Source organism: Centruroides sculpturatus, unplaced genomic scaffold (assembly GCF_000671375.1).
Source record: "Centruroides sculpturatus isolate CEXI.00-Female unplaced genomic scaffold, Cexi_2.0 scaffold519, whole genome shotgun sequence".
NCBI classification, from domain to species: domain Eukaryota; kingdom Metazoa; phylum Arthropoda; class Arachnida; order Scorpiones; family Buthidae; genus Centruroides; species Centruroides sculpturatus.
Genome location: NW_019384900.1, coordinates 408,177 through 435,231, shown reverse-complemented (window position 1 = coordinate 435,231; position 27,055 = coordinate 408,177). Strand labels below are relative to the sequence as shown.

At 26.4% G+C, this 27,055-nt stretch overlaps 1 protein-coding gene across 1 annotated transcript in view; it reads right to left on the bottom strand.

Moving 5' to 3' along the window:
• Window positions 1-27,055, bottom strand: part of LOC111631470 (C-myc promoter-binding protein-like) — a 50,442-nt gene that overhangs the window by 8,111 nt on the left and 15,276 nt on the right. Inside the window, exons 2-8 of the mRNA XM_023375715.1 lie at window positions 21,581-21,970; window positions 16,760-16,881; window positions 7,070-7,239; window positions 6,737-6,955; window positions 3,293-3,481; window positions 1,501-1,557; window positions 1,356-1,425 (exon numbers count right to left, since the gene is read on the bottom strand). Coding sequence (XP_023231483.1) covers window positions 1,356-1,425; window positions 1,501-1,557; window positions 3,293-3,481; window positions 6,737-6,955; window positions 7,070-7,239; window positions 16,760-16,881; window positions 21,581-21,876 — 1,123 coding nt within the window. The 5' untranslated portion in view covers window positions 21,877-21,970. The remainder of the gene's footprint in view (window positions 1-1,355; window positions 1,426-1,500; window positions 1,558-3,292; window positions 3,482-6,736; window positions 6,956-7,069; window positions 7,240-16,759; window positions 16,882-21,580; window positions 21,971-27,055) is intronic.

The following is a 27,055-nucleotide window of genomic DNA, read 5'->3' as shown; positions in this document are numbered from 1 at the left end:
TCATTTCTGAAAATAAACTCAAAACTGGCTGTATCTCTTTAAAAAAATAAAAACAACATTTCAAACATCAATTAGACAATATATTTCTGTATTCTAGTCTAATCTTTTTCTTTTGGCCTTAACTTCATGACAGTTTTTTGACTGACCAGTATATCTTCAATCACAAATCTAATTTTTAACAGGGGGCCATGGCCCCCTGGGGGTCTGTAAGTTTTCCGGGGGCCACCAAATTATGCAAAATTTCCTTCAGAATATAATAAAAAGAAAATTGATGTATAACTGAATATCATATTGAAAAGTGAAATAAGAAAGATAAAGTTATCGCATTTAGTTTTTTTATTTATTTCTTATTTTTTCCTACATACAACTCTGTTAGTACAGAAGAAATAAATGCAAATATGCTACTTACACCGCACTATTTACTTCTTTTATTTCAAAGTAATTCTAAGAAACTATTAAAACTATTAATGCTTGGATTTTGCATACAAATTTATGCAGAAAATCCTCCCGTTTTCAGCAGCAATGCAAAATTCACTGCCTTTCGCAAGTACGTATTTTCAAATATTTTTTGTTTTTTCTATGAATTTTTAAATGTTTCTTATTTTATTTTTTTGTTAAAAATTAATGATCTTTTATGTTTAACTGTGGAGTTTGAATGTTATTTAAATAGATAATAAAATAATAAAGTTATGTTTTATATTTATTATATAAAAAAAAATAAAGCAATAATAAAAAAATCAATTTATTATAGATAATTTAACAAATATAAATTATTATTAAAAAATGGGAGTCACAAAAAAAATTATGAAATATTTGGTGGGTCGCAAGTATAAAAAGGTTAAGAACCACTGATGTAAACTAGTATATCCATTGGAATGTAATGCCTCTCCAAATCATTAAATTCTCCATAAAGCTCCTTGCACTTATTTTAGGACCAATAACAGCTTACTAATTCTTTCTATATCTAATATTAAAAATCAGCTCAGAGATTTAATTTGGATTCATTGTAAAAGAAAACTCCTTTTAATCTTGAGTCTAATCACAATTTTGATGATTTAACGCTCCTTTGCCATATATAAAAGATATCATGTATGTAAATCTTCAGATCAGAGTAATTCTGAAACAGCTAGTCTATATACTGCAAGCTGCAAAGGAAAGTAATATGATGACATCTGTCTATGATGTCTAAGTTCAACATAAAATATGGTAGTATTACTTTGAAAACCTTGTAATATTTATTTCTTTACTTAAATTATAATACTGTCCAGTGAAAAATAATAAAATATAAAAATAATTTTCATTAATACAATTTCCAAAATATTTAAAACTTATTTCAGTATTTAAGATATACTTACCAGGTTTAAAACAAATCAAATCAGGTCTGTTCATTGATTTCTTATAACATAAAAATACATCAGAGCCCATCTATGAAAATTTTATTAATATATTAATTAAAGTTTTGTGTCTTAATGTATACTAAGTTTTAAAAAATATACTCACCACACCCTTGTTTAAATTTTTACTTATTTTACAAAATGCATGTGGTGGAGTTTCTCCCTAAATACATTAATTTCAAAATATAGTTTTATAAATATTAAAATCAGAAAATTTTGAACTTGTATATAGATTTTTTTATATCATTAATGGAATATGAAAGTTCAATTTAATATATATACAGATCAACAACTCTTATCTGAAATCCTTGGAACCAGACACTTTTCAGGATTTGGCATTTTTTGGTTTTCAGAATGGTAGTACAATAGAGTCTCGAAAACTCAGCCTAATGTGGACCAAAGGGTGGCCGAGTTTGTGAAAATGCCGGGTTATCAGGAATGGGGTTAAAAAAAAATAAGTATGAGTGTTTCCTCAGAAAATACTGTACTGTACTTGTATGTATTGTTTATTTGAGAATACAACAGAAAATAACCTGCCCAAATACCCTTAAACAAAGGAAAAGTACGTCCTTTATGAAGGCATAGAGTCTTTACTACATGAAAATGAAAATTAATGAATACACTGTGTACAGTAATTTACCTGATAAGACAGACCTCAGAAAAATACTTTATGAAGCATAAAGTAGTCTATAATGAAAATTAATTAACTAAGGATTTTTTTACCCTGCCAAGGTGTGGCTGAGTTATCCGGAGTGCCGGGTTATCGAGTGCCGAGTTTTCGAGACTCTACTGTACTGTATTTAAATACCATATACTGGCATCTATAAAACTAAAGATTCCCTAAGGTTCTACTAATTACCAACAAGACCAACGTGGATATTCAAGTCGCTGAAAACAAATCATTTTTCACACATTTTGTTTCTATATCCTTATTTCTTATGAAAAATAACTCTCTCCTGTAATTAAAATAAAATCACCTAAAAATAAATAATATATCCATGAGCATCAGAGATACATCTGACTTGTAACAACCTTTGGTGCTTTTGGAGATTTTCAGTTTTTGGAATTTCAGATGAGAGATTGTCGATCTGTATATATATAATTAAATAATCAAACAGTTTTATATTAATTTTTACAGAAAGCAAAACATACAGAGAACGGTTAACAATAATTATCTAAAAACAGTTTACCGAAAGATTAAAAAAAACTTAAAAATTAAAAAATGTAATTTATTAATCTGAAATGTCATCCAATTGTGAATATTAACAGGCTTTAACTAAAAACATAATAATCAAATAAAAGTATGATAAGGACTGAATTATAGAATTAAATAGTAAAAAGTGTATTAACAACCTGTCTACAACAATATAATAATAAATATACATTTTTAATTATGATATTAACTATGAGATATACATAATTATTACTTGCAAATAATAGTGTATGTATACATACACTATTACAAAAAGTAATACATACAAAAAGTAAAAGTCAACAAGCTTTCCACTCTTGTAAAAACACTGTTTTAAATCTGATGAAAAACTGTGAGAGGGGTTCTTTCACAATTTGACAAATGCTAGCACAATTTTGTTAGTCAAATGAATAGTTTTATTTTCAACAGTGACTTGACTAGCAATGTATGGGAGCCTTGAAATATATATAAATAATAATACACATGCTCTTTTCTATTGTTAAAAAAATTGTCATTTAACTTAATCATTCAAATTTTTTGATGTATATAAAATTGTGTTGTGATTACTCTGTTCTATAACCTTATATTAATATTAATAAATCTATCAAAATTATACATATAGATATTGTTGATTATTGTAGAAGTTTGAAATTGATTTCAATCACTGAAGGAAATTTGAAGTTTTTATAGATTTTTAAATATTTACCTTGTTTGTTAATATAACACAAATATCAGTGACAACCAACTGATTACAGGGAGCATGTTCCATGGCCCTTCGATATGTAAGAAAAGTCCTTGAACCGCTGTTATTTACATTTGCAGGACAACCATAAAAAGTTGACAAAACTACTTCACTATCAGACATANTATTTTTCTCTATATTATTTGAATTAATCTATTAATATCATTACAAAATAAAAATAATTACACACAAAAAACTTTTTATTTATTGATACATTAGAGCATCGATTATCTGAAACAATTCAGTACTGGGGTTGTTCGGATAACTTATTTTTCAGATAACTGATAATCTATAAAAAAATATATACAGTATGGTTTTGTGTTTAATATATTTTGTACCACACATCTTACACATAAAATAGTACATTAAAGTAGGCCTACAGTTTAGGTTGGCAGGGAGGGGGAGAATGCTGCAGCCACAGAACTAGCAGAAATTTGAATTTTCTGACTGAAACAATTTCGATTGATCGGTATTCGGATAATCAATGCTCTACTGTACTTTCAAAAATAAAATTATTTTCATACTTTTTTCCAGTTAATTACTATTTTGTTAAATCTTAAATGCTAATTTAAAAAATAAAATTTAATATAATATATGGTACATTATCTGAGTTAATATGGACTAATGGTATCTCAGATAACCAAAAATTGGATAATATGGACTGATGCAGCAATTTTGGATTGAAAATTACAAATAAATTATAAAAGATTTGTGTGTTATCAATTTTAAATCTCTTTTTTTGTCTTAGTGATTTTAATTATAAAAACAATATTTTATACATCATTTATTATCAGCTAATACATGCAATATTTGTAAGAACTAAAATGTGTATTATTGTATTTTAATATGAATGGTTCATCTAACATTGAAGTTAAAATAATAAAAGGAAATAGTTTAAAACAATAACTGGTATTATAAAATCATTTGTTTCTATCTTTAAAATGTCCTTTAGAGTTAGAAAAATAGTATATTAACTTACAGATTTGTCTCAGAGAATCATAGTTCTACTGTAACTTTTAACAAAAATTGTAACAAATGACTAAAATATTTAACTAATATTAAAAAATGATGTTTGATTGTTAATTATAAATTTTAGGTCATCAACAAAAGAGCTAAGAAAGCATTTTCATCAACTTTTTCCATAATACAAATACCAAAACAAAATAGATTTTATTAACTGGAGAATATTTAGTAAAAATATATTTAAAAAAATGACTAAAATCTTAAGACATCTTCAAACTCTGTTATAACCATACAAACAGGATATTTTTTAAATAACTGTTTCTGTCTCATGTATGTGTGCATATATATGTATATAAATATACTGTAAATATAAGACAAAATGATGGTTTGCAACTGCAAACTTTCATACTCAATATTATACTATCTGCATACATGAGGACAAAAGAAAATGTTGATGCACAAACACACTATTTTATATTATAGTAAAGTAATGCATTTTAAATGGGAAATAAACATGATCTTTTTTGGGGGCTTACAAAAACCCCCATTTTTGAAATATTTAATAAAAAACAAAGGTTTAATATAGTCTGTACTATTTTCAAATTATTTCAGTTAATCTAGATAAATCAGCTTTCAATTAAGCCAGATTAACAAGATTCTTCTATATTTTATTTTAAATTATTTTCAAAAATATTTTTGTAGTTTATAAACTAAATATATAACAAATGTATGAATAACAAATATATAGCAAAGAAATGTATTTCAAATTAAAGTATGAATAATAAATCAAAATTATGTTACAAAAAGTATCATACTTTAATTCAAAATACATTAATTTGACATACTAGTTAAGTTTTGGAACTTAATAAACTAACATAACTGTTCTTAGCAACAAATTCTCAGACTATAAATACTATCCAAACAATAAATGATACAGATATTAATATGATACAAAATTCTATCAGTACATGTGTGTGCATGAGTTTATATAAATATGAATGTTGTTAAATGTTAGAATGTTTTTGTTATATAATGAAAATATACTGTTGTTGTTCAAATCTTAATTTATGTTATGTGTATATGTATGTATACAATACAATAAAACTTATTTTATTTAGTAACATTTTTACACACATTGTTTATATATAAAGTTTATAAAACTACAATATATTTGTAAGTAACTGTAAACTGTTATATATAATTGTAAAATTTATATAATCATGAAGTACTGGTTGAATAGCTGATAAAAATTTGATAGTAATGGAATCTTCAAATGGTAAAGAGGGAAAAAAATGTCAAAGATGTTTGTCAAATAGAATTAGCAATTGCTAATAGTTTCTAGAAACTTTCCTTTGGAACAACAATAGCAATAACAATGGTAATGACATAAGTATTCATAAAAATAGTAAAAAACGTTAACATATTTTATTAAGATAAACTTTTCTTCGTAATTATCAAAGATAAATGTCTGAAAACACTAAAACTCTACTAAAATAAAGCCTTGATTAATTAGTTTTTTACCATAAATTTTATTATTTTTTTACTGTGTATACATTGAAATTAAACTTTGTTAAGCTTTTCTTTTAAAAAAAAAACGAAAATTTTTATATTGTAAAAGTGAAAAGTTATTCTAATAAACAAATTTACAAAAGTGTTTCATAAAAAAAAAAAATAGGTAAGAAATCACCACAATAACCAAAAATCCAACAAAAAGGATGAACACTTTGTAAAATAAATGACAAAAATAAAATAGAATTTACAAAATTGAACTAAAAAAAAAAAACATTTTTTTGATTGGATGTTGCCTCTACATTGTCACTTGCATATCATAGAATCTGTCATGTTACTTAAAAAATAAACTTTGATGCATGTGATACAGCATCCATTTCTTTTTAATTTATAGCTGATGCATAGTTGTTGATGCAAGTAAAAACATCCAATCAAATATTCTTTTCAGTTCAAACATAAACATGATAAACATAGAAATTTGTAAATTCTGTTTTATGTTTATCATTTATTTCATTGGAAACATGACAATGGGCAATAAAGTTAGTTGAAAATGTTAGTTTTCTTAAACTGTTCGTCCTTTTTTACTGGATTTTTGTTATTGTGGTGACTTCTTTCCTGTTCATTCAGTTTCTTAGTTTTTTATATAAAAATCAGATATAACATTAATAACAATTTAATAAAGATATTGGGCATGTTACTGTAATTCTTATGTTGGTATAAATTTTTAGCTTATAAGTTTAAAAAAATAAAATTTACAAAAATGTATGTTTTAACTTTCCTAAATAAATTGACTGTAAAAATGAAAAATCAATTAAATCTTTAGATTATAATAATTAGCTAAAAATAAGTATTTTTTGATATTTCAACTTATATTTTAAAACATAATGACAGTTTTTAATTTAAATAAATTTAAAGCACAAACCTTTCTAATGGTACTTTGTGTGAACCAGAATGAGACATTCTATACAAGTACAGAAGAAATTTCTTAAATGTATCAAAAAAAGGCCATCTTGATAAAATGCATATGGACTTATTAGTATGGAGGGACTTCTTTCTTCTATCTTCTTCAGTCACATAACCCAGTTGAGACTTATTAGCTAAAGATAATTTACTTTCAGGATACCTTTCATAAAAAGTAACAGCTGCACCATAAACCTAATTTAGAAAATATACAAAAAATATTTCATTTCAATATTTTAAAAATATTCTATGAAAAATTAGCCTAATATAATCTTTACTAACTGAAAAACTTATAAATATATTACTCACTTTCTCAGCTGTATCTGAAGTTAAAACAAAAGTTGAAATAACAGGAGTTGGTTGTTTCGCTGCTCTTGACCAACATTCAATAGTAGCTCCCATAGGAAGACAAAATAATGGAACAGATGCAGGTAAATGAAACGTCTGATAATCTTCCAGAGGAAAACGACCAAGTATAGCTAAATATACATATTTAAAAATTAAATTAATTACTTTAAAATTTAAAACATCGTTTGGACAATTCTTCTAATTAATTATTTATCATTATTTGCATTATCAAAATGTATTGAAGAAAGAATAAAAAGCATCTAATGGATTTTAAAATGCTGTTCATTGCAAACAAGCTCAATTTTAATTAAATGTCCTAATTTGTCCAATGAAGTTTTCAATAACTTAAAAGTTCAAATTTAGATAAACAACTATTATTCTACATTTTTATACTATTAATGATGGGTGTATTTGTACACAATTGGTTTTTAAAAACTATAAGTCTATAAAGACTGCAAACATTCATCAAACTTGAGATAAATAAAATACTATAAAGATTCCATCTGAGTAAAATAAAACATTGAAATATTTCAAAATATTTTTCATTTTTTTAATGTTATAGTTGTTTATTGTAATTTATTAATTTTAAGCTCAAAATCATTTGCAATATGAATCTTCTATTTTATGGATCAACTTTTCAAAAAACATAATTTTCACTGAAATGGCAAAAGAGAGTATGGAAAAAATTGTCAAAAAATAAGCATTAAGAAGTTTTGACTAATGTTTTTACTTCATCCTAATGAAGTGAAGCCTTAAGTAATATGGCAAAACTTTTTTTAATACAATATTATAATTGTTTGTTATATTTAATTAAGGCTTATTCATGTTTTCCACCTCTTGGTTTTTTGATTCAAAGTATACAATAATTCAAAATTTATTTACAGTAATCATTAATCACTGTTTTTACATTAAGATAAAATATGTTGTAATCACATATAATTTAGAAAGTAATTAGAATATAAATTAATTTGATAAAACATAGTATAATTAACAAAATACAGCCTTTCAGAAAGCATTTCATTCTATCTTACTTAAAAACATTTAAATTGTAAAATAAAGATAAATACTTTTTACTTTAAAGCAATAAAAATTAACTGAAAAGTACAATTGTTCCTTATAGGTATACAGATTGCAATAATGATGTGTGCTAAAAATAAATTGATTGAGCCATGTAGGTGGTAGCAATGCCCATTTTTCAAATATATAATCTTAAATACATGGAGGTTTTATATTAAAGAGACTGCTATATCATTTGGTGCATCTCTCAAATATTTTATTTATGATTTATTTTAAAGCTAACTGGTTATTCCATTTTTGTTAAAAATTTAAGCATTCTAGATATTGTTATACCACATATACTTTATGTACTCTTGTAATATATCATTTCTGAAAATAAACTCAAAACTGGCTGTATCTCTTTAAAAAAATAAAAACAACATTTCAAACATCAATTAGACAATATATTTCTGTATTCTAGTCTAATCTTTTTCTTTTGGCCTTAACTTCATGACAGTTTTTTGACTGACCAGTATATCTTCAATCACAAATCTAATTTTTAACAGGGGGCCATGGCCCCCTGGGGGTCTGTAAGTTTTCCGGGGGCCACCAAATTATGCAAAATTTCCTTCAGAATATAATAAAAAGAAAATTGATGTATAACTGAATATCATATTGAAAAGTGAAATAAGAAAGATAAAGTTATCGCATTTAGTTTTTTTATTTATTTCTTATTTTTTCCTACATACAACTCTGTTAGTACAGAAGAAATAAATGCAAATATGCTACTTACACCGCACTATTTACTTCTTTTATTTCAAAGTAATTCTAAGAAACTATTAAAACTATTAATGCTTGGANTTGTTAAATATTAATATCATTAAAATTTCAAGGTTAAAATAATAAAATAAAATTTTATTTATGTATATTTTTCTAACATATACTTCAACCTGATACATCAGTGTTATGAAATAACCTGCCATATTATTTGTTAGACTATATTAATGCTAATTAATAATCACATACAAAACAATATCTGATTATTACTTAGCCTTAATATAGCCCAATAAATACTCCAACAGATAACTTAGTAATATGGTTTTTTTTTTATTAAAAACTATATATCATGCATACAATCTTCCAGCAAATATGTATTTGCATTAAATACAAAACAAAATGTTTTCAGCCTCTTTTAGGAACCAGCATCAAGTGTCAAATTTTACAGAATGTTAGAGATTCTAATCTTACAGCATTTTTAAATATTTAAATATGTAGATTGGATGTCACTTCAACAATTTTACTGATTCAAGAAAAAAATTCACATAAAAAGGCATTAAAGAACATTTTAATATCCTACGAGCACTTTCGATGTATTTATAAATGTCATCTTCAGGAAGAATTGGAACCAAATAGATTTTCAAACAAGTTTTTAAATTAGAACAAAAATGGCATTAGCCGCATAGAACATAACAAGTTTAAAGATAAAGAATTAGATTTAAAATACACGTAACAGTGTTGTGCATGTGCCTTACTGTGCAGAGAAAGTAGGGGTATAGAAATNTTTATATAAATAAATATAATTTCCTATATTTTATATAAAGTTCAAATATCAATTCATTAAATCATATAAAACAAATAATATAAAACTTACAAATTAAATTAACAAATACAGATATCCCCCATATAACGTGGTAGTTAGTGTCTGAAAAAGTGCCGTGTTATGCAAATCCATGCTATACAAAACAAAGAACTATAGGGTTAGGTTCCAAAAGTTAGCAAAAGTGTACTATTCTACTATTCTTTTTTGTAATTAAGAAAAATATGTTTATTAAAGCAATCAATAATTAGCAAACTAGCAAAATCAAAAGTATTGCACATTAATATTAATTTTTTCTTCACTGCTAAACTCAGTTAAACAAGGACATTTTCTTTTTGATAAAATATCATTATCTTCTGAGCTTTCCTGTTGACCTTAACCTGAAGTATTGACAACATCTTGATTTTTCTCTACTTTTTTCATAAAATGTGATGCTTGCATTTGCCCAAGAGATCTTTAAAACTTTAATTTTTTTTTATGTAGTAACTTTTAATTTAATTTATAAAACTAAACACAGCAACAGTCTTTCAGGCTTATTTAGAGCATGGCTCCTTAAACTTTTTTATTCACGACTCCATTTATGATTGTGATTTTTTCGCAATCCAAAAAATATAAAATAAAGATATATACAAATTTGCAAAAACAATTATGGTGTACTACCACAGTTCACTCTTGTGTTACAATGGAACAGAGACAACTGAATTCATTGAAAAGCGACAACACTACACTAGTTCACACTACAATCAGTGTTGTTGAATCGTTGCCTCACTGCACCAGAAGTGACACAAAGCGCAACTCACAAAACCTATGACACAAAGCATGCCATTTTCAAACTCTCACAAATTATTTTCAATATTTTGCATTAAAACCTCGTGACCTTGGGGTCGCGAGGTTTTAATGCAAAATATTGAAGCTACTCCTATGGGGTCGACTACACTAAGCGACTCCAAATGGGGTCGCGACCCATAGTTTAAGAAGCCCTGATTTAGAGCACTACACCAATGACAGTGACATATGATTTATAGGAAAGCTAGAAAAGGAAGTTAGGATGAGAAGAAAAAATTATACAATCAGTTTTCATTTACAGAAAACCGAGCAAAAAGCATGAAACAAAATTTCAATACTCTGAAATTCATGGACAAATATGAGACAATATGCATACTTGCTTGAATAAAGAAATATAAAATTAGGGTTTGTACTTAAAAACTGATGTTTTGTACAGGATGTCTCCAATTCTTGAACCATTTTAGAGTAAACCATGATATAGGAATACAGTGTTATGCGAGAGATACCTATATTATAATAATAATAATAAAAGAAGAATAAGTGTTTTCAAGATTTTATATCTCAGTGTCAGGTCATCAAACAATTCTTTAAACAATCAATTAATTCTAAATTACATAATTTAGAATATAATGAAACATTAGAACATGTCTCAAAACTTTCTTAACAATATACAGATTAAATCTCATTACAACAAATCTGTTGAAACCACACAATTTATTTTATTATATTGAAATTTCACTATAATAGATAAGTAAAGAAAAATTATAAACACTTTTTTTTATTCAAAAACAGTCCCAAAATACTATCAATCTTTACAAATTTTTTACTAAGAAGTCTATTAATAAATGAAGTAGCCAGGGCAATAAAATATTATAAAAATATTCACAAATTAGAAGAAATGAATGTTTTCATATCTTGTCCTTTTCAACATTTCAGGAACGCAAGTCTTTATGGCAGAGTTGACCTTTCAGTCAATAACCTATTGTTTCTGAAGTAATGAAAAGGACAAAATATAAAGACATTTATTGTTTCTTTTAATTTGTGAATATTTTTACATTTTATTACTGTCCTGGCTACTTCATTTATTAATTAACTAGCAGATGAGCCCAGCAATCTCAGGCAAAAAATAACAACAAACATTAAGATTATTAGATTCTTTTGTACTTCTAATCCTTCTACAATATTATATTATAGTATTTGATTTCTACTTACAAAGATTATTTTATGTAAGAGTTTATCACACTGAGTAACCAATCAAACACATTTTAAAAATTCTTTAACTACAGAGGAATAAAGAATTTTTAAAATGCATTAGATTGGTCACTCAGCATGATAAACCTCAGTACAGATAACCTTTGTAGTTATATAAATCAAATACTATAATATAACAAACATTAAAATGAAAACCATATAAAAAGTTTGATTATTTAAGTCTACCATTGTCTCGCTAATTGTGATACTCAGATGGTACGAAATGTCCCAAATTTAATGGTCAGGTAGACAAAAATTGAAAATATATCTTAAATTTTTCAGATATTATAATATTTTCTAATTTTAACTCTAAGAAACGATACCATTCACAGCCAAATATCAAACGATAAATCGCCAACAAATCAAATTTCACAAAAAAAAAAAAAAAACTGAATATTTAAACTTGGCATCCTCAAAAACCACTTAAAACATATTTTGTATAGGCTGGTAACCTTCTATTATGTAATTTTCCTATTTGAATGAAACTGGTCCACTAGTCCAACAGAAAGAAGGAACTGTTGCGGAAGTGGGTTGAAGTAATTCAACCGAAAGTAGTCGTTGAACTCCTCCTGGAAGAAAGGATGGTCAACAACTACTCGTTAATACTGGTCTACTATTAATATTTGAAAAGAGATTTGTGTTAGACAGGTTGTGATGGCCCCGCATATGATCGAAGTTGCTAATCTTAACATCCAAAAGACTTTATATAAGACTTGTTTAAATAAAAAATATCTTGTAAAAATGCAAGAATAATTGCTTTTATGTAATAATAAAGTGTTTAAATTTTGGCAACTGACTGTATAAACTACATGAGAAGTATGTTCTCGTAAATATTGCATTTATAGAAAAATTATTGAGCTGCAATTTGAAAAAAATTGTAGAACTATAAATTCCAACTGTTGTTCCCTGTTTGTCTGTCTTTATTTAATCTCAAAAAAGGAGTTACATGAAAGTTGAGACAAAATATAGAACACTTAGGGGCAGGAGGCCCAGATTAACTGTACAAACTTCTGCTTTGAAACAGAAGTCACCTTATTTCAATTTAAAATAGTCCTTTGAATGAAGTTAGATAGATGCCCAACACGATTCTATTGCTTACAGGAGAAGTATGATGTACAAGGGCAAGACCACACTAAAAGAATTGAGAACATTGTGATGAAAAGTTGTAGCCTGGCATTGTAACCATGTCACAATAAACACTTGTTAGAATTAGTTTTTTATTTGGTTACAGCAACGTGACACTTGAGCAATCTGCCGAGGGATACATCCCAAGAAGACTTTTATAAGAAGATGGACCCTATTTAAGTGTTACTAATGTGAACAAATCCTAAAAAACTCCATGTGGCTAATCCGTCAGTGAGATGCAAACTCACAACCAACTACCGGTGTTTTTATCCACATAGCCAATGGTGGGCATGATTTCTATTAATACTTACAGTAGAGCCTCGATTATCCGACCCAATTGGGGACTGGAGTTGGTCGGATAATTGAAAAGTCAGATAACCGAAAAGTATGAAAAAAATCCATTATTAGTGTAGTATATTATTATATCCCATGTAATTAGTATATCGCTATTAACCTACTTTGCATTGAATTTTCATCGATGTTAAGCCTAACAAAAATTTTTTAAAATAATAATCGTCGCTATTGTATCGTTAAAAATTAGAAAATTAAGCCTCGTTTAAATACTGGCTCCCTTTCATGGTCGAATGAGTGTTGCCAGCTAAAACACGTAAAAATAATATTAAAGTAGCCGAGACATAGCCAAATATTGTAGCGCCACATCACTAGCGGACATTTGAAACTTGCCGACTAGGACGGTCGGTTAACCGATGTGGCGGTTAATCGGGGGTCGAATAATCAAGGCTCTACTGTACTTAATTACATTTAATTATTAGAGTTACAGTAAAAAAAGTTTAATTAACATAATTCATTATCTAAGTAAGAGCAATTTTCATATATTCATATGTGAGATCAAATAATAACACAAAGTAGTTTGCTACAAACATTTGTTGATTAAGTTTAAATTATAAAGCATTAAGTAGGTAATAATAAGGTTTTAAACTCAATGTTAAAATTATCAACTGTTGCACAACACCATCCTAATTTTGTCCCAAAATTTTATTTACTTGTCTGATTCATAAAAGTGTCTTTTTCTTTCTCTTACTCCAGTGAATGATAAAGACAAAACTATTACTTTAGAATAAGAAAATAAAATATTGGAATGACATCTGTCAGTAATATTTCAAAAATAATAAATGAAAATTTAAACAAAACAGTACTCAAAAGAAGGTTATTATTAATAAAAGGAGGGCAGGAGGACAATATTGTTCAATGGATGATGGTTGGCAACCCAAATGAATTACATTTCTGGTTTAGATATTATTTTGAAGCTTATTTAATGTAGATTAATTCTATTGCATCTATTTTGCTATTTAATTTCATTTAAAATAATAAGAAGCAAAAATATGCCTGATTTTTCTTATTATTCCAGCTATTGATCTTACACCATCTAGTATAAAAACACTTCTGAAAATAACTTCTAAACTTGACATTCTTTCATTGATTGTTGATTATTTTCTAATTTTATTCATTAACAGAAAGATTGTCGTAAATTAAATTTTGGTTAAGAGGACCAATGTCATTTCTTTCAAATAAAATGGCCCGAGGAAGAGCTCTTTACTTACGAGTTCCTAGGTAAAGAACTTTAACTCAAATAGGAGAAAAAAATGAAAAATTAAATTTGATTTATGTATCAAACATCGTTTAAACGTTAAAAACATTGGACTAACTTTTACACTGCCACAGAATATACTAATAATGATTTTATTTATAGCTTTATTTAAAAAATAATTATTTATATAATTTACGTGATGTAAACGTAACGATTTCTGTATCGAACATCATTTAAACGTTTAAAAATCAGAATGCACTGAAGTTCGAAACTTAGAAATTTTCAAAGGATAGAACTGTTTTCTGCGCATTCATTCCTGATGGTTTCTAAAAGACGGCCAAAAACACTTTAACATTAAAATTTCTTTGTTTATTATGTGCTGGAATTTGCATTTAGTTGTCAGTTAGTTGATTATGATTTCTAATTACTTGTTATATCATTGAATTGGTATGTTAGCATATCAAATTTATTAGTATATTAGCATTTAATAAAAGTGTGTTGATTGAAAGAGGAGCGAAAAATTTTAATGCACCAGACATAAAACTGTGCAACTCTAATTGAATATACCCAGCTAATTCATATTCTAATTCAACAAGAATTTTCAAAACAGATGCTGCTGCAATATTATAACTGCAGACTCAAAATATTGCAGTATATAATTTTTTATTCATATAATAATTGAATAAAATTCTGCATAATGACAGTCATCACTACATCTGCATCTTTTCAACATGAAGAAAATCAAACTGTTATAACAAATTTTTATTTATTATCATTTTTATTGTTTTATATTTAATAATATAAATTTATATCACTTTTATTTTTATATTTAATTCATAAAGCTGAATTTCATCTTTATTCAAAAAGCAGACAAATATGTTATCATAAACAGAAATAAATAGCTATATTAAATTTAACATTTTCAAAGTATTCTCCCATTGTCAAAGATTTGAATGTTTTATGTTTAGAAATTTATAAAATTGGAAACATGTTCTAAAAATGTTATAGTTAATAAATCTATTAATACTCATGACAGTTAATATATGAATGTTTTCCTAAAAAAATAAGTTTTTTAAATTCATCTAGATATTAAAATCATTTCTAAAAATTTTTTGCCTATTGACAGCAGTGATTCAGAACTATTCTAAATTATTTTAAAGGTGTATATAAGTATCACATAAAGCTTGTTTCAAATGAAAAGCAAAAGCAGAATACAGATACATATATTATGTTTAAAGAATGATATTATCATCAACTATCTATATTTTATCAGAAATCAGAAATTGAAATCAAGAACTGAATTTTTAAAAATGAACTAAAAATAAAATTTTAAGAGCTTTTACATTAATGATAAACAACATAGGTTTTTTTCCAATTACTAACTTGAGAGCCTGAATTACTAAAAATAGCCTGAAGAAAACTGCTACATTTAAGAGCTCCAATTAGCTTATCAACATATAAAAACAATACACTTTTTAAATGTTTATTAGTTTCTTTATTAACACATTTAAATAAATAATTTGAAAATTTTAATTTATAAGTGTAAATTTTAAACTTCTTATTTTCTCAGTCAACTTATTCAAATTTGGATCATATTTATATATCTTAACTACTGGCTTTCAAAATTTTATATACTTTATTATTTGTTCTTAATAAAATTAATCAATACAGAAAAATGGAAAAAAGACAATAATATACAAAAAGAATAATTACTGTTAAATCATTAAAACTTAAATAAAATTTTTGTTATTATTTTCTAACAATCTACAATTTTTCCAAATGAAAACCATAGTTTATCTCAAAACTATTAATCCCAAATCTCTAATCTAGATGATAAAGTTATTTAATATCAAACAAAAACTACTACTGAATACAAATTGATATATATTCTTTATATAGCTTATAATATCTGCAATGAATTTTAATTTGCTACATGCATATAATAATGCATATTAATTTTTGTTACAATACTAACTCATGACTTATAATCATTATTTCCCAAATTTATTCATTCTGTACAAATAATATAAAAACTGATATTAGCATATCATTATTTTTTCATTATAAGAATGATAAACAAAAAAAAAATCATTTTATAAGTATATCAAACATCCCAAAGCCCGATATATATATAGGTACATAACCAAACGATCGTCTTAAATAATCGGGCTATAAATCTGCTAATTTAATGATTAATACTAAGTAATTTGCTACTAGAGGTAGATGTTAGGTACCATCTCTTATCTAAATTAATAATTATAATTTTAATAATTTATTAAATAACTTAAAATCATCTGGAAGAAAAGAATTGGCCAGGGCGGTGCTTGAACCTGTAATTTCCACTTGCCATGAGATGCACTTAAAGTTGCACCACCCAGACCCCAAGCAAGTAAAGCATTAGTTGACTGAGTGCCGTGCCATTGCAGAGATGTACTTAGGCCATGGGCACAGAAGTTGTCCCCAGCAGCACTGTGATTAACTACGTAAGGTTATATCTAAATTTAAATACATCTGGAAGCAAAGGCTTGCTCAGGGTCTGGGTGGCACAAATGGCAAGCGCGTGGCATAGCAAGTGGAAGTTGCAAGTTCAACTGCCTTGAATCAGTTCTTTTCTTCCAGATGATTCTAAATTATTTCAGAAATTATTAAAATTATAATTATTAATTTAGATAAGAGACAGCACCTAACATCTACCTCTAGTAGCAGATTACTTAGTATTAATCATTAAATTAGTGGATTTATAGCCCGATTATTTAAGGAAATCGTTTGGTTATGTAAAAATCATTTTATTTCTCACAAGTCAAATTATTTTATAACCCATATAATATATAAACAATTTATAAATATAACAAAATAAAGCAGAAACAAGAAAATAATGATAATAACTAAACAAAATATGCCATCATATATGAAAATTTATTCAATGTAAAAAATTAATAAATAGAAAACTTAATGCCTATAGAGATTTCTAATAAAATCTGGTATATTTTTACATCCTTAAGCATTGATCTTTTTATTTCAATCACTTATTCATATTAATAAATCAGCCCAAATGTGTTTTATTTGATTACACCTCATATATATCACATAATAACTTACATTGATCCAATGGGAAATCAAAGTCCAATATATGTTCTTTGATTACAACTTGTTTTTTGGGAACTTAAAGAGGATTCTTTATATGTATTATAGTTATGTTTTATATGACATTATCATCATCGATTGGCAAAAATCATGTCTTACTGTTTGATAAAAAGACATGTAAGAAATTATTATATTTATTAAAACTACCATATATTTATTATTTTACATAAATCAACCTTATGGTCTAGATTTCCATCATTACAAAAATTTCTATTATTTATATTTCTTTAAGTTTCTTGTAGAGACCATCTTCCTTTTTGATAGTAAAATTCAGATAAAAATGATGTAATTGTGATATTCTAATATTTATCTTTGTGTTATAATAATGTATATACAAGAAGTATTGAAAAAAATGTTACATAAATTTATAGTACATGTTTTAAAAAAATTATTTAAAAAGGCAAGATCGCTTTATGAAAACAAATAATGCCTAATTTCATTTCTAAGAATATCAAAATTCTAGTTTAAACAGTTTTTTAAACAACTGTCTTATTTACTTTTTCATTTCTTAATTAGTTCTTACTTGAAAAATAATAATTTATTTCAACAAATATTTTAAAATATTTTTTTTACTCATTGTTAAATATTAATATCATTAAAATTTCAAGGTTAAAATAATAAAATAAAATTTTATTTATGTATATTTTTCTAACATATACTTCAACCTGATACATCAGTGTTATGAAATAACCTGCCATATTATTTGTTAGACTATATTAATGCTAATTAATAATCACATACAAAACAATATCTGATTATTACTTAGCCTTAATATAGCCCAATAAATACTCCAACAGATAACTTAGTAATATGGTTTTTTTTTTATTAAAAACTATATATCATGCATACAATCTTCCAGCAAATATGTATTTGCATTAAATACAAAACAAAATGTTTTCAGCCTCTTTTAGGAACCAGCATCAAGTGTCAAATTTTACAGAATGTTAGAGATTCTAATCTTACAGCATTTTTAAATATTTAAATATGTAGATTGGATGTCACTTCAACAATTTTACTGATTCAAGAAAAAAATTCACATAAAAAGGCATTAAAGAACATTTTAATATCCTACGAGCACTTTCGATGTATTTATAAATGTCATCTTCAGGAAGAATTGGAACCAAATAGATTTTCAAACAAGTTTTTAAATTAGAACAAAAATGGCATTAGCCGCATAGAACATAACAAGTTTAAAGATAAAGAATTAGGTTTTAAATTTTTGCTGGATGATAAAATTTTCATTAAAAATTAAGACATAGTCATTTCCAAAAAGAAATATGATCATCACCCAAGAATTTTTGGAAGTGACTACGTCTTAATTTTTAAAGAAAATTTTATCATCCAGCAAAAATTTAAAAATTAAAATTTAATAGTAATTCGCCGCCAGAGGGAGGATAGAAGATAATCTACATTAAACAGTGCAAATTTCCAGTAGATATAAAGAAACTCCCAAACGGAGAAGGATGAAATAAGCAAGACATCATAAGATCATCAAATCCAATTTTTAAAAAATTTATTACTTTTTAATTGGTTGTTTCTATGTTTCAAGGAACTTTTTCCAGAACGGCCACGAAGCCTAAAAAGGAAGGTCAGGTCGTCTGAAGTTTTTACTAAGGAACATTTAAAAGAAATATGATGATCACCCAAGAATTTTTGGAAGCAACTGTCTTAATTTAAAAAACAAAAAAAAAAATAAAGAATTAGATTTAAAATACACGTAACAGCATCGCACATGCGCCTTACTGCATAGAGAATAAGAACGAATTTTTTTTTTTTTTCATTTGTTAATCATCATTTCCCCTACTGGGGATCAGCATCACCCTTGCCCCGCTATCTGCACCACAAGGGAGACTTTACTTTTATTCATTAATCTTTAAACCGTGTTACATTAAACAATATAAAAAAGTTTGTATAAGACTTTTATACAATAGGCTACTTGCCTTAGAATTTATCATTTGACAATCATTGGGGTACAACTCGCACCCCTTTAATTCACGACAATAACTTTCGCGTGAAGGACTTCAATTCACCCACAAGGTCTTTCTGTCGTAATACCATGTATAAGTCAATACCATTAGTTTGAAATGAATAAGAACGACATTATCAGTTTAAAACATATTAATTTAAATTTGCATAGCATCATTGTGCATATGTCTTACATCACAGGAAATAGGAATGGCAATTAGCCATTTTTAACAAAAGGTTTAAAAATAATAAAATATAGTCATGCATGCACCTTACTGTGCAGAGAAAGTAGGGGTATAGAAATGGAGCTGATGTAGGTGTTTTAGCTATTTGTATAGACTGATCCAAATCCCAGGCAACTCAAGGGTGGGAGAGTTGCAAGGAGACAGCAGAGTGGTAAAGAGGGCCTCCCAAATGTACATCAAATTGCGTTCCTCACAGCACCTGAGCATCACCACACAGTCCCAAAGAGGAATGTGGTGGTGCTGCAGAACCATCTTGGATAGTTCGGTGTCACAGCTGCCCCCTACGACAGAATGTTGTGCTCTGTTATGTGGCTGGATAGCAGAAACATACAAAAGAAAACAATTTTTAAAAATTGTTTTCTTTTGTAAAATGTAACACATACATGTTAAAACATACAAAAAGAAAACAATTTTTAAAAATTGTTTTCTTTTTGTATGTTTTAACATGTATGTGTTACATTTTACATATACTCTACAAATTATTATTACACAATAAAAATTAAACAAATAAAATTATTATGGCAAGAAGATACACACACATAGTTATCTGTAGTATCTTCCTGTTGTAATAGTTATCTGCTTCCCTGTAGAGAGTTATCAACAAACGACTACCATGTGGTGGATATTGTCTCAGTCTTTTATTTTATAATGTGGCTTTTTCACTTTCATGTCAACTGCACTGAGTATGGAAAGTTAATTTATTATTTTAAAAGTTTGATTTAAATACAATTAGTTTATATTTTTTGTAATAAATAAAAATGTTATTGTTTATACAATAAGGTACATGAATTTTGATGTAAAGCCTTCAAATATATATTTTAATCAAAATAGTTTGATTAAAATATAAATTTGAATTAAAATTACCAATTAATAAATGGCTTTAAATGAATTGTAATTGTAAATTATTGAAAAATTTGAATTTAAAATTTAAGTTGATAGTTTTTCTTTATTAGATTATTTCTTCCTCCTCACATTTAACAAGCTTGAATTAGTAGTTTATTATAATTATATTATTTATAATTAATAATTTCATGTAAAATAGCTTAGTAAAAAAAATATCTAGCATTGTTAATTTATCTTTAGTTTTAAATTCAATTTTCTACCAAACTGTTAGTAAGATTAATACTGTTGGTTTATGGTATTATAGTAACTGAATAAATTTAATCTTGCAAAACTCTATAAAACATTATTATAAACATAAATTTCAACAATCAATAATAATAAAATCAAAAAAAATTGTAATAGTTCTACTTGATTTAAAACGTTACATAAACAACTTTATAGAACTATAGAAACTAAATTGCCCAATCCATTATTAATGTTTTTATGTTAATAATGGATTGGGAAACTTTACTTTGAAATGTTATAGAAGTCACAAAAAATAAATGTTTTTAGAATCCTAATTTCAGCTTCAGATCTATTATATTCAAATAAATCCATTACATTCAATTATAATCATAATTCAAACAAAGTAACATTAACAACTGTTTGTTACTTAAGTGGTATATGAAAAAAAGAAGTCATAAAGAACTACACAGACAGAAATATTTTTAAAAATATATATTTAAAAAAATGTTTATACTATATTTGCTATATATATTTAGTAAAATGTGTAGTATATATTAATTTTTACAAACCTATAAAATTTTATAAAAATAACTTATGCTTTCTTTTTGTTTTTAGTTGGAATATTTAGCCACAAAATGAAGAAAATTGGTTCAGATTAGAGTTTAGATTAGTAAGAGTGCATTATGTATATATAATCAGACAATATTTCTATTAAGAGTTAGTAAACATTTAAACATATCACTTACCCAATATCCACTAAAGGCGGTTTTTCTCTCCCTCTTTTATAACATAAATAAATACTTGGCGAACGAAGACTTCCATGATTTAAATCTGCTGGAAAACCTAATGGAGTAGTTTCAATACATTTAAAGCCTTCAGGAACTACTTCACCTTGACTTCTAATAATTACAGTTATATCTGTAATAGGTAGTAATGAATTGGTTGTTTTTGTATTGTTATCTCGTGAAAATTCTTCTAATGGTGACGGATTGTCCGGAAGTCCAGCAATCACAAAATAATCTGCTACTCTCTTGTCATCCATTGATATAGTTTTTGACGTCAATTAATAATACTGAACACTGGTATCATTGTATTTTTGACAATAAATATCCATACTTGATAATTTCTCTATCAATCTATAATTAAAAAATGCATACTTTTTAAAAGATTTAAATGAATAATAATAAATATATGTCATAACAAATTTTATTAAAAAAAAGAATTGAAAATTAAATATTATATTAAATTTGATTAAATTCTTAAAATCCATTCAAAATTTTAAATATATCATCATCACTCATATAAACTTTATATAAGTTTAAATAATTACAATTCATTATTTTATGAAACATATTTGATAACATGAAACATACAAATCCTTATATGCATATTCAAGTTTAATTCTTTAATTAATTAATTATATATAAAAATCTGAAGTATATTAAAGTATTTTAAGATGAAGTAAAGACAGATAAATTTACTTCATTCACTTAAAAGAGAACTAGAATTGCAATTATTGCAGTTTGAGAATGGCATAACATGTGCTGAAAACATTTGCATTTATATAATTTCTATGTACAGCCAATTAAAATATTTTAAGGTTGAATTAATTTTTTATTAATGTTATTGTCAAATACAGTAAAATCCATCTAAAATAAAATCTCCACAAAACAGAAACCTGCCTAAATAGAAAATAAATCTCAAAATTGAATATAAAACATTATTATAAGACAAAAATCTAACATGAAAACAGGAGACTTTCTGGCAACTGCATGTCATAACTTGGACAAAGCAGGATTCTTCAGTTTAACACCATCTAAATTTTATACCATAATTAACTTGGAACTCAAAGTCAATCACATGCAGATCAGCCAACAAAAATCACAGAGTTGAACCAATCAGTAGATAGAGTGCTAGCCAAACTTTGAACCATTTAGCAAATGAAATGTAGAGTCCAACCACTCAGCAGATTCCAGCCAATTAGAAGATAAGGTCCTAAAATATGACATATACACAGTGTAAGTTCAACAGCCACTCGTGCTAATCATTTATTGACAACTCATTTTTTTTAGTTCTCATTCTAAGTCTTGTACTAACAATTTCATGAAATCAAGTCTTATAATATTTGAATTGCCCTTATAGAAATTATATAAAACTTAAGTATTTATTCCACAAACATCTAACGTTTAAAAAAAAATATGGCCATAAGCCACCTATGCATAGCAATGGTTCTAGTCATTTTTTGAATATAGGTAAAGCTGTATTTTAACACCCATCTGCAAGGTACATCAAAGACCACCTGAGAGGCATAATCAGACTTAAATTCCAGAGATGTAGTCGTAGTTCTAAACAGGACAATGGGGACCATTATTAACTGAAACATTGTCATGTATGATATCCTGATGACAATTTAAGTAGAAAACTTCTCTTACCAGAAAAATTCTATTACTATTCTATTTATTCTATTTACAAGGTGAGGACTAATAATGTTTATAATACAAATAAAATTACAAAATATTTTATGTAATCAGTAGTTACTAAACTCCACTAAAAAATAAATGAAAAAACAACATATTCTCTCTCATAATCTGAAATAAAAGCATTAATTATTGAAATCCAATTTTAGCACCTCTCCAACATTCTACACTTAGGCAACAGTCTAACGTGCCTTCTCTATGTATGCTTCAGACTGATACTAGCTATGATTCTTCTCATGTACAGCATTTAGAATACTTTTTATCCAATGTGTCCACTCCACTTTAGTGAAATTGTAATAACTGCTTATTTCTGGTATCCTCTGATCTGGATTGGCATTCTTAGAATGGTACATAATAGAAATTAGAAAGATTAATCTAAATTAGTGAAAATCTAATAACAATGGCAATAGGTGATTACAATATTCCTTGTCAGGCCAAGGAAGTGCAACAATGTGATCAAGACATTCCTAGGAACCCTAGCAATGTGTGGCCTTGCATCATCTCACTGGAAATTGCTGTTTGCAGCCCTACCTTAAAAAGCAGCATGAAGATGCAGGATTTCCTAAACATACAGTGTCATCAATGTACAGTACCTCATACCACTACTACAGATAACTGTCATGTGAGATTGCTCTCCAGACCAGCATGCCAGCAGTGGGGCAGCATTCCAATCAACAGTAAAAATGGGACTGAAGCACTTACTACAATCTAATACAGTGACATATACAACAAAACTAGAAAAAAATGCCAAGTATTTACAAACTCCTTTTCTTTCCAGCAACACATTTTTACTGAAACTAACATTTTTAACCTCATTCATAGGTCTTCCTAAGATTCACAAGCTGAAATGGAACACTCCTATAAAAAACATTTAAATGTAAGTATGGTACACTAAAAAAAAATCTATAGATTTTTAAAAATTTCAAATTACATTTAAACTCATATTCCATCAGGAAAGGTGAATAAAATACNAGACAGATGGACAACAGTGGAAATTTATAGATCTACAATTTTTCCAAATGAAGACCATAGTTTATCTCAAAACTATTAATCCCAAATCTCTAATCTAGATGATAAAGTTATTTAATATCAAACAAAAACTACTACTGAATACAAATTGATATATATTCTTTATATAGCTTATAATATCTGCAATGAATTTTAATTTGCTACATGCATATAATAATGCATATTAATTTTTGTTACAATACTAACTCATGACTTATAATCATTATTTCCCAAATTTATTCATTCTGTACAAATAATATAAAAACTGATATTAGCATATCATTATTTTTTCATTATAAGAATGATAAACAAAAAAAAAATCATTTTATAAGTATATCAAACATCCCAAAGCCCGATATATATATAGGTACATAACCAAACGATCGTCTTAAATAATCGGGCTATAAATCTGCTAATTTAATGATTAATACTAAGTAATTTGCTACTAGAGGTAGATGTTAGGTACCATCTCTTATCTAAATTAATAATTATAATTTTAATAATTTATTAAATAACTTAAAATCATCTGGAAGAAAAGAATTGGCCAGGGCGGTGCTTGAACCTGTAATTTCCACTTGCCATGAGATGCACTTAAAGTTGCACCACCCAGACCCCAAGCAAGTAAAGCATTAGTTGACTGAGTGCCGTGCCATTGCAGAGATGTACTTAGGCCATGGGCACAGAAGTTGTCCCCAGCAGCACTGTGATTAACTACGTAAGGTTATATCTAAATTTAAATACATCTGGAAGCAAAGGCTTGCTCAGGGTCTGGGTGGCACAAATGGCAAGCGCGTGGCATAGCAAGTGGAAGTTGCAAGTTCAACTGCCTTGAATCAGTTCTTTTCTTCCAGATGATTCTAAATTATTTCAGAAATTATTAAAATTATAATTATTAATTTAGATAAGAGACAGCACCTAACATCTACCTCTAGTAGCAGATTACTTAGTATTAATCATTAAATTAGTGGATTTATAGCCCGATTATTTAAGGAAATCGTTTGGTTATGTAAAAATCATTTTATTTCTCACAAGTCAAATTATTTTATAACCCATATAATATATAAACAATTTATAAATATAACAAAATAAAGCAGAAACAAGAAAATAATGATAATAACTAAACAAAATATGCCATCATATATGAAAATTTATTCACTGTAAAAAATTAATAAATAGAAAACTTAATGCCTATAGAGATTTCTAATAAAATCTGGTATATTTTTACATCCTTAAGCATTGATCTTTTTATTTCAATCACTTATTCATATTAATAAATCAGCCCAAATGTGTTTTATTTGATTACACCTCATATATATCACATAATAACTTACATTGATCCAATGGGAAATCAAAGTCCAATATATGTTCTTTGATTACAACTTGTTTTTTGGGAACTTAAAGAGGATTCTTTATATGTATTATAGTTATGTTTTATATGACATTATCATCATCGATTGGCAAAAATCATGTCTTACTGTTTGATAAAAAGACATGTAAGAAATTATTATATTTATTAAAACTACCATATATTTATTATTTTACATAAATCAACCTTATGGTCTAGATTTCCATCATTACAAAAATTTCTATTATTTATATTTCTTTAAGTTTCTTGTAGAGACCATCTTCCTTTTTGATAGTAAAATTCAGATAAAAATGATGTAATTGTGATATTCTAATATTTATCTTTGTGTTATAATAATGTATATACAAGAAGTATTGAAAAAAATGTTACATAAATTTATAGTACATGTTTTAAAAAAATTATTTAAAAAGGCAAGATCGCTTTATGAAAACAAATAATGCCTAATTTCATTTCTAAGAATATCAAAATTCTAGTTTAAACAGTTTTTTAAACAACTGTCTTATTTACTTTTTCATTTCTTAATTAGTTCTTACTTGAAAAATAATAATTTATTTCAACAAATATTTTAAAATATTTTTTTTACTCATTGTTAAATATTAATATCATTAAAATTTCAAGGTTAAAATAATAAAATAAAATTTTATTTATGTATATTTTTCTAACATATACTTCAACCTGATACATCAGTGTTATGAAATAACCTGCCATATTATTTGTTAGACTATATTAATGCTAATTAATAATCACATACAAAACAATATCTGATTATTACTTAGCCTTAATATAGCCCAATAAATACTCCAACAGATAACTTAGTAATATGGTTTTTTTTTTATTAAAAACTATATATCATGCATACAATCTTCCAGCAAATATGTATTTGCATTAAATACAAAACAAAATGTTTTCAGCCTCTTTTAGGAACCAGCATCAAGTGTCAAATTTTACAGAATGTTAGAGATTCTAATCTTACAGCATTTTTAAATATTTAAATATGTAGATTGGATGTCACTTCAACAATTTTACTGATTCAAGAAAAAAATTCACATAAAAAGGCATTAAAGAACATTTTAATATCCTACGAGCACTTTCGATGTATTTATAAATGTCATCTTCAGGAAGAATTGGAACCAAATAGATTTTCAAACAAGTTTTTAAATTAGAACAAAAATGGCATTAGCCGCATAGAACATAACAAGTTTAAAGATAAAGAATTAGGTTTTAAATTTTTGCTGGATGATAAAATTTTCATTAAAAATTAAGACATAGTCATTTCCAAAAAGAAATATGATCATCACCCAAGAATTTTTGGAAGTGACTACGTCTTAATTTTTAAAGAAAATTTTATCATCCAGCAAAAATTTAAAAAT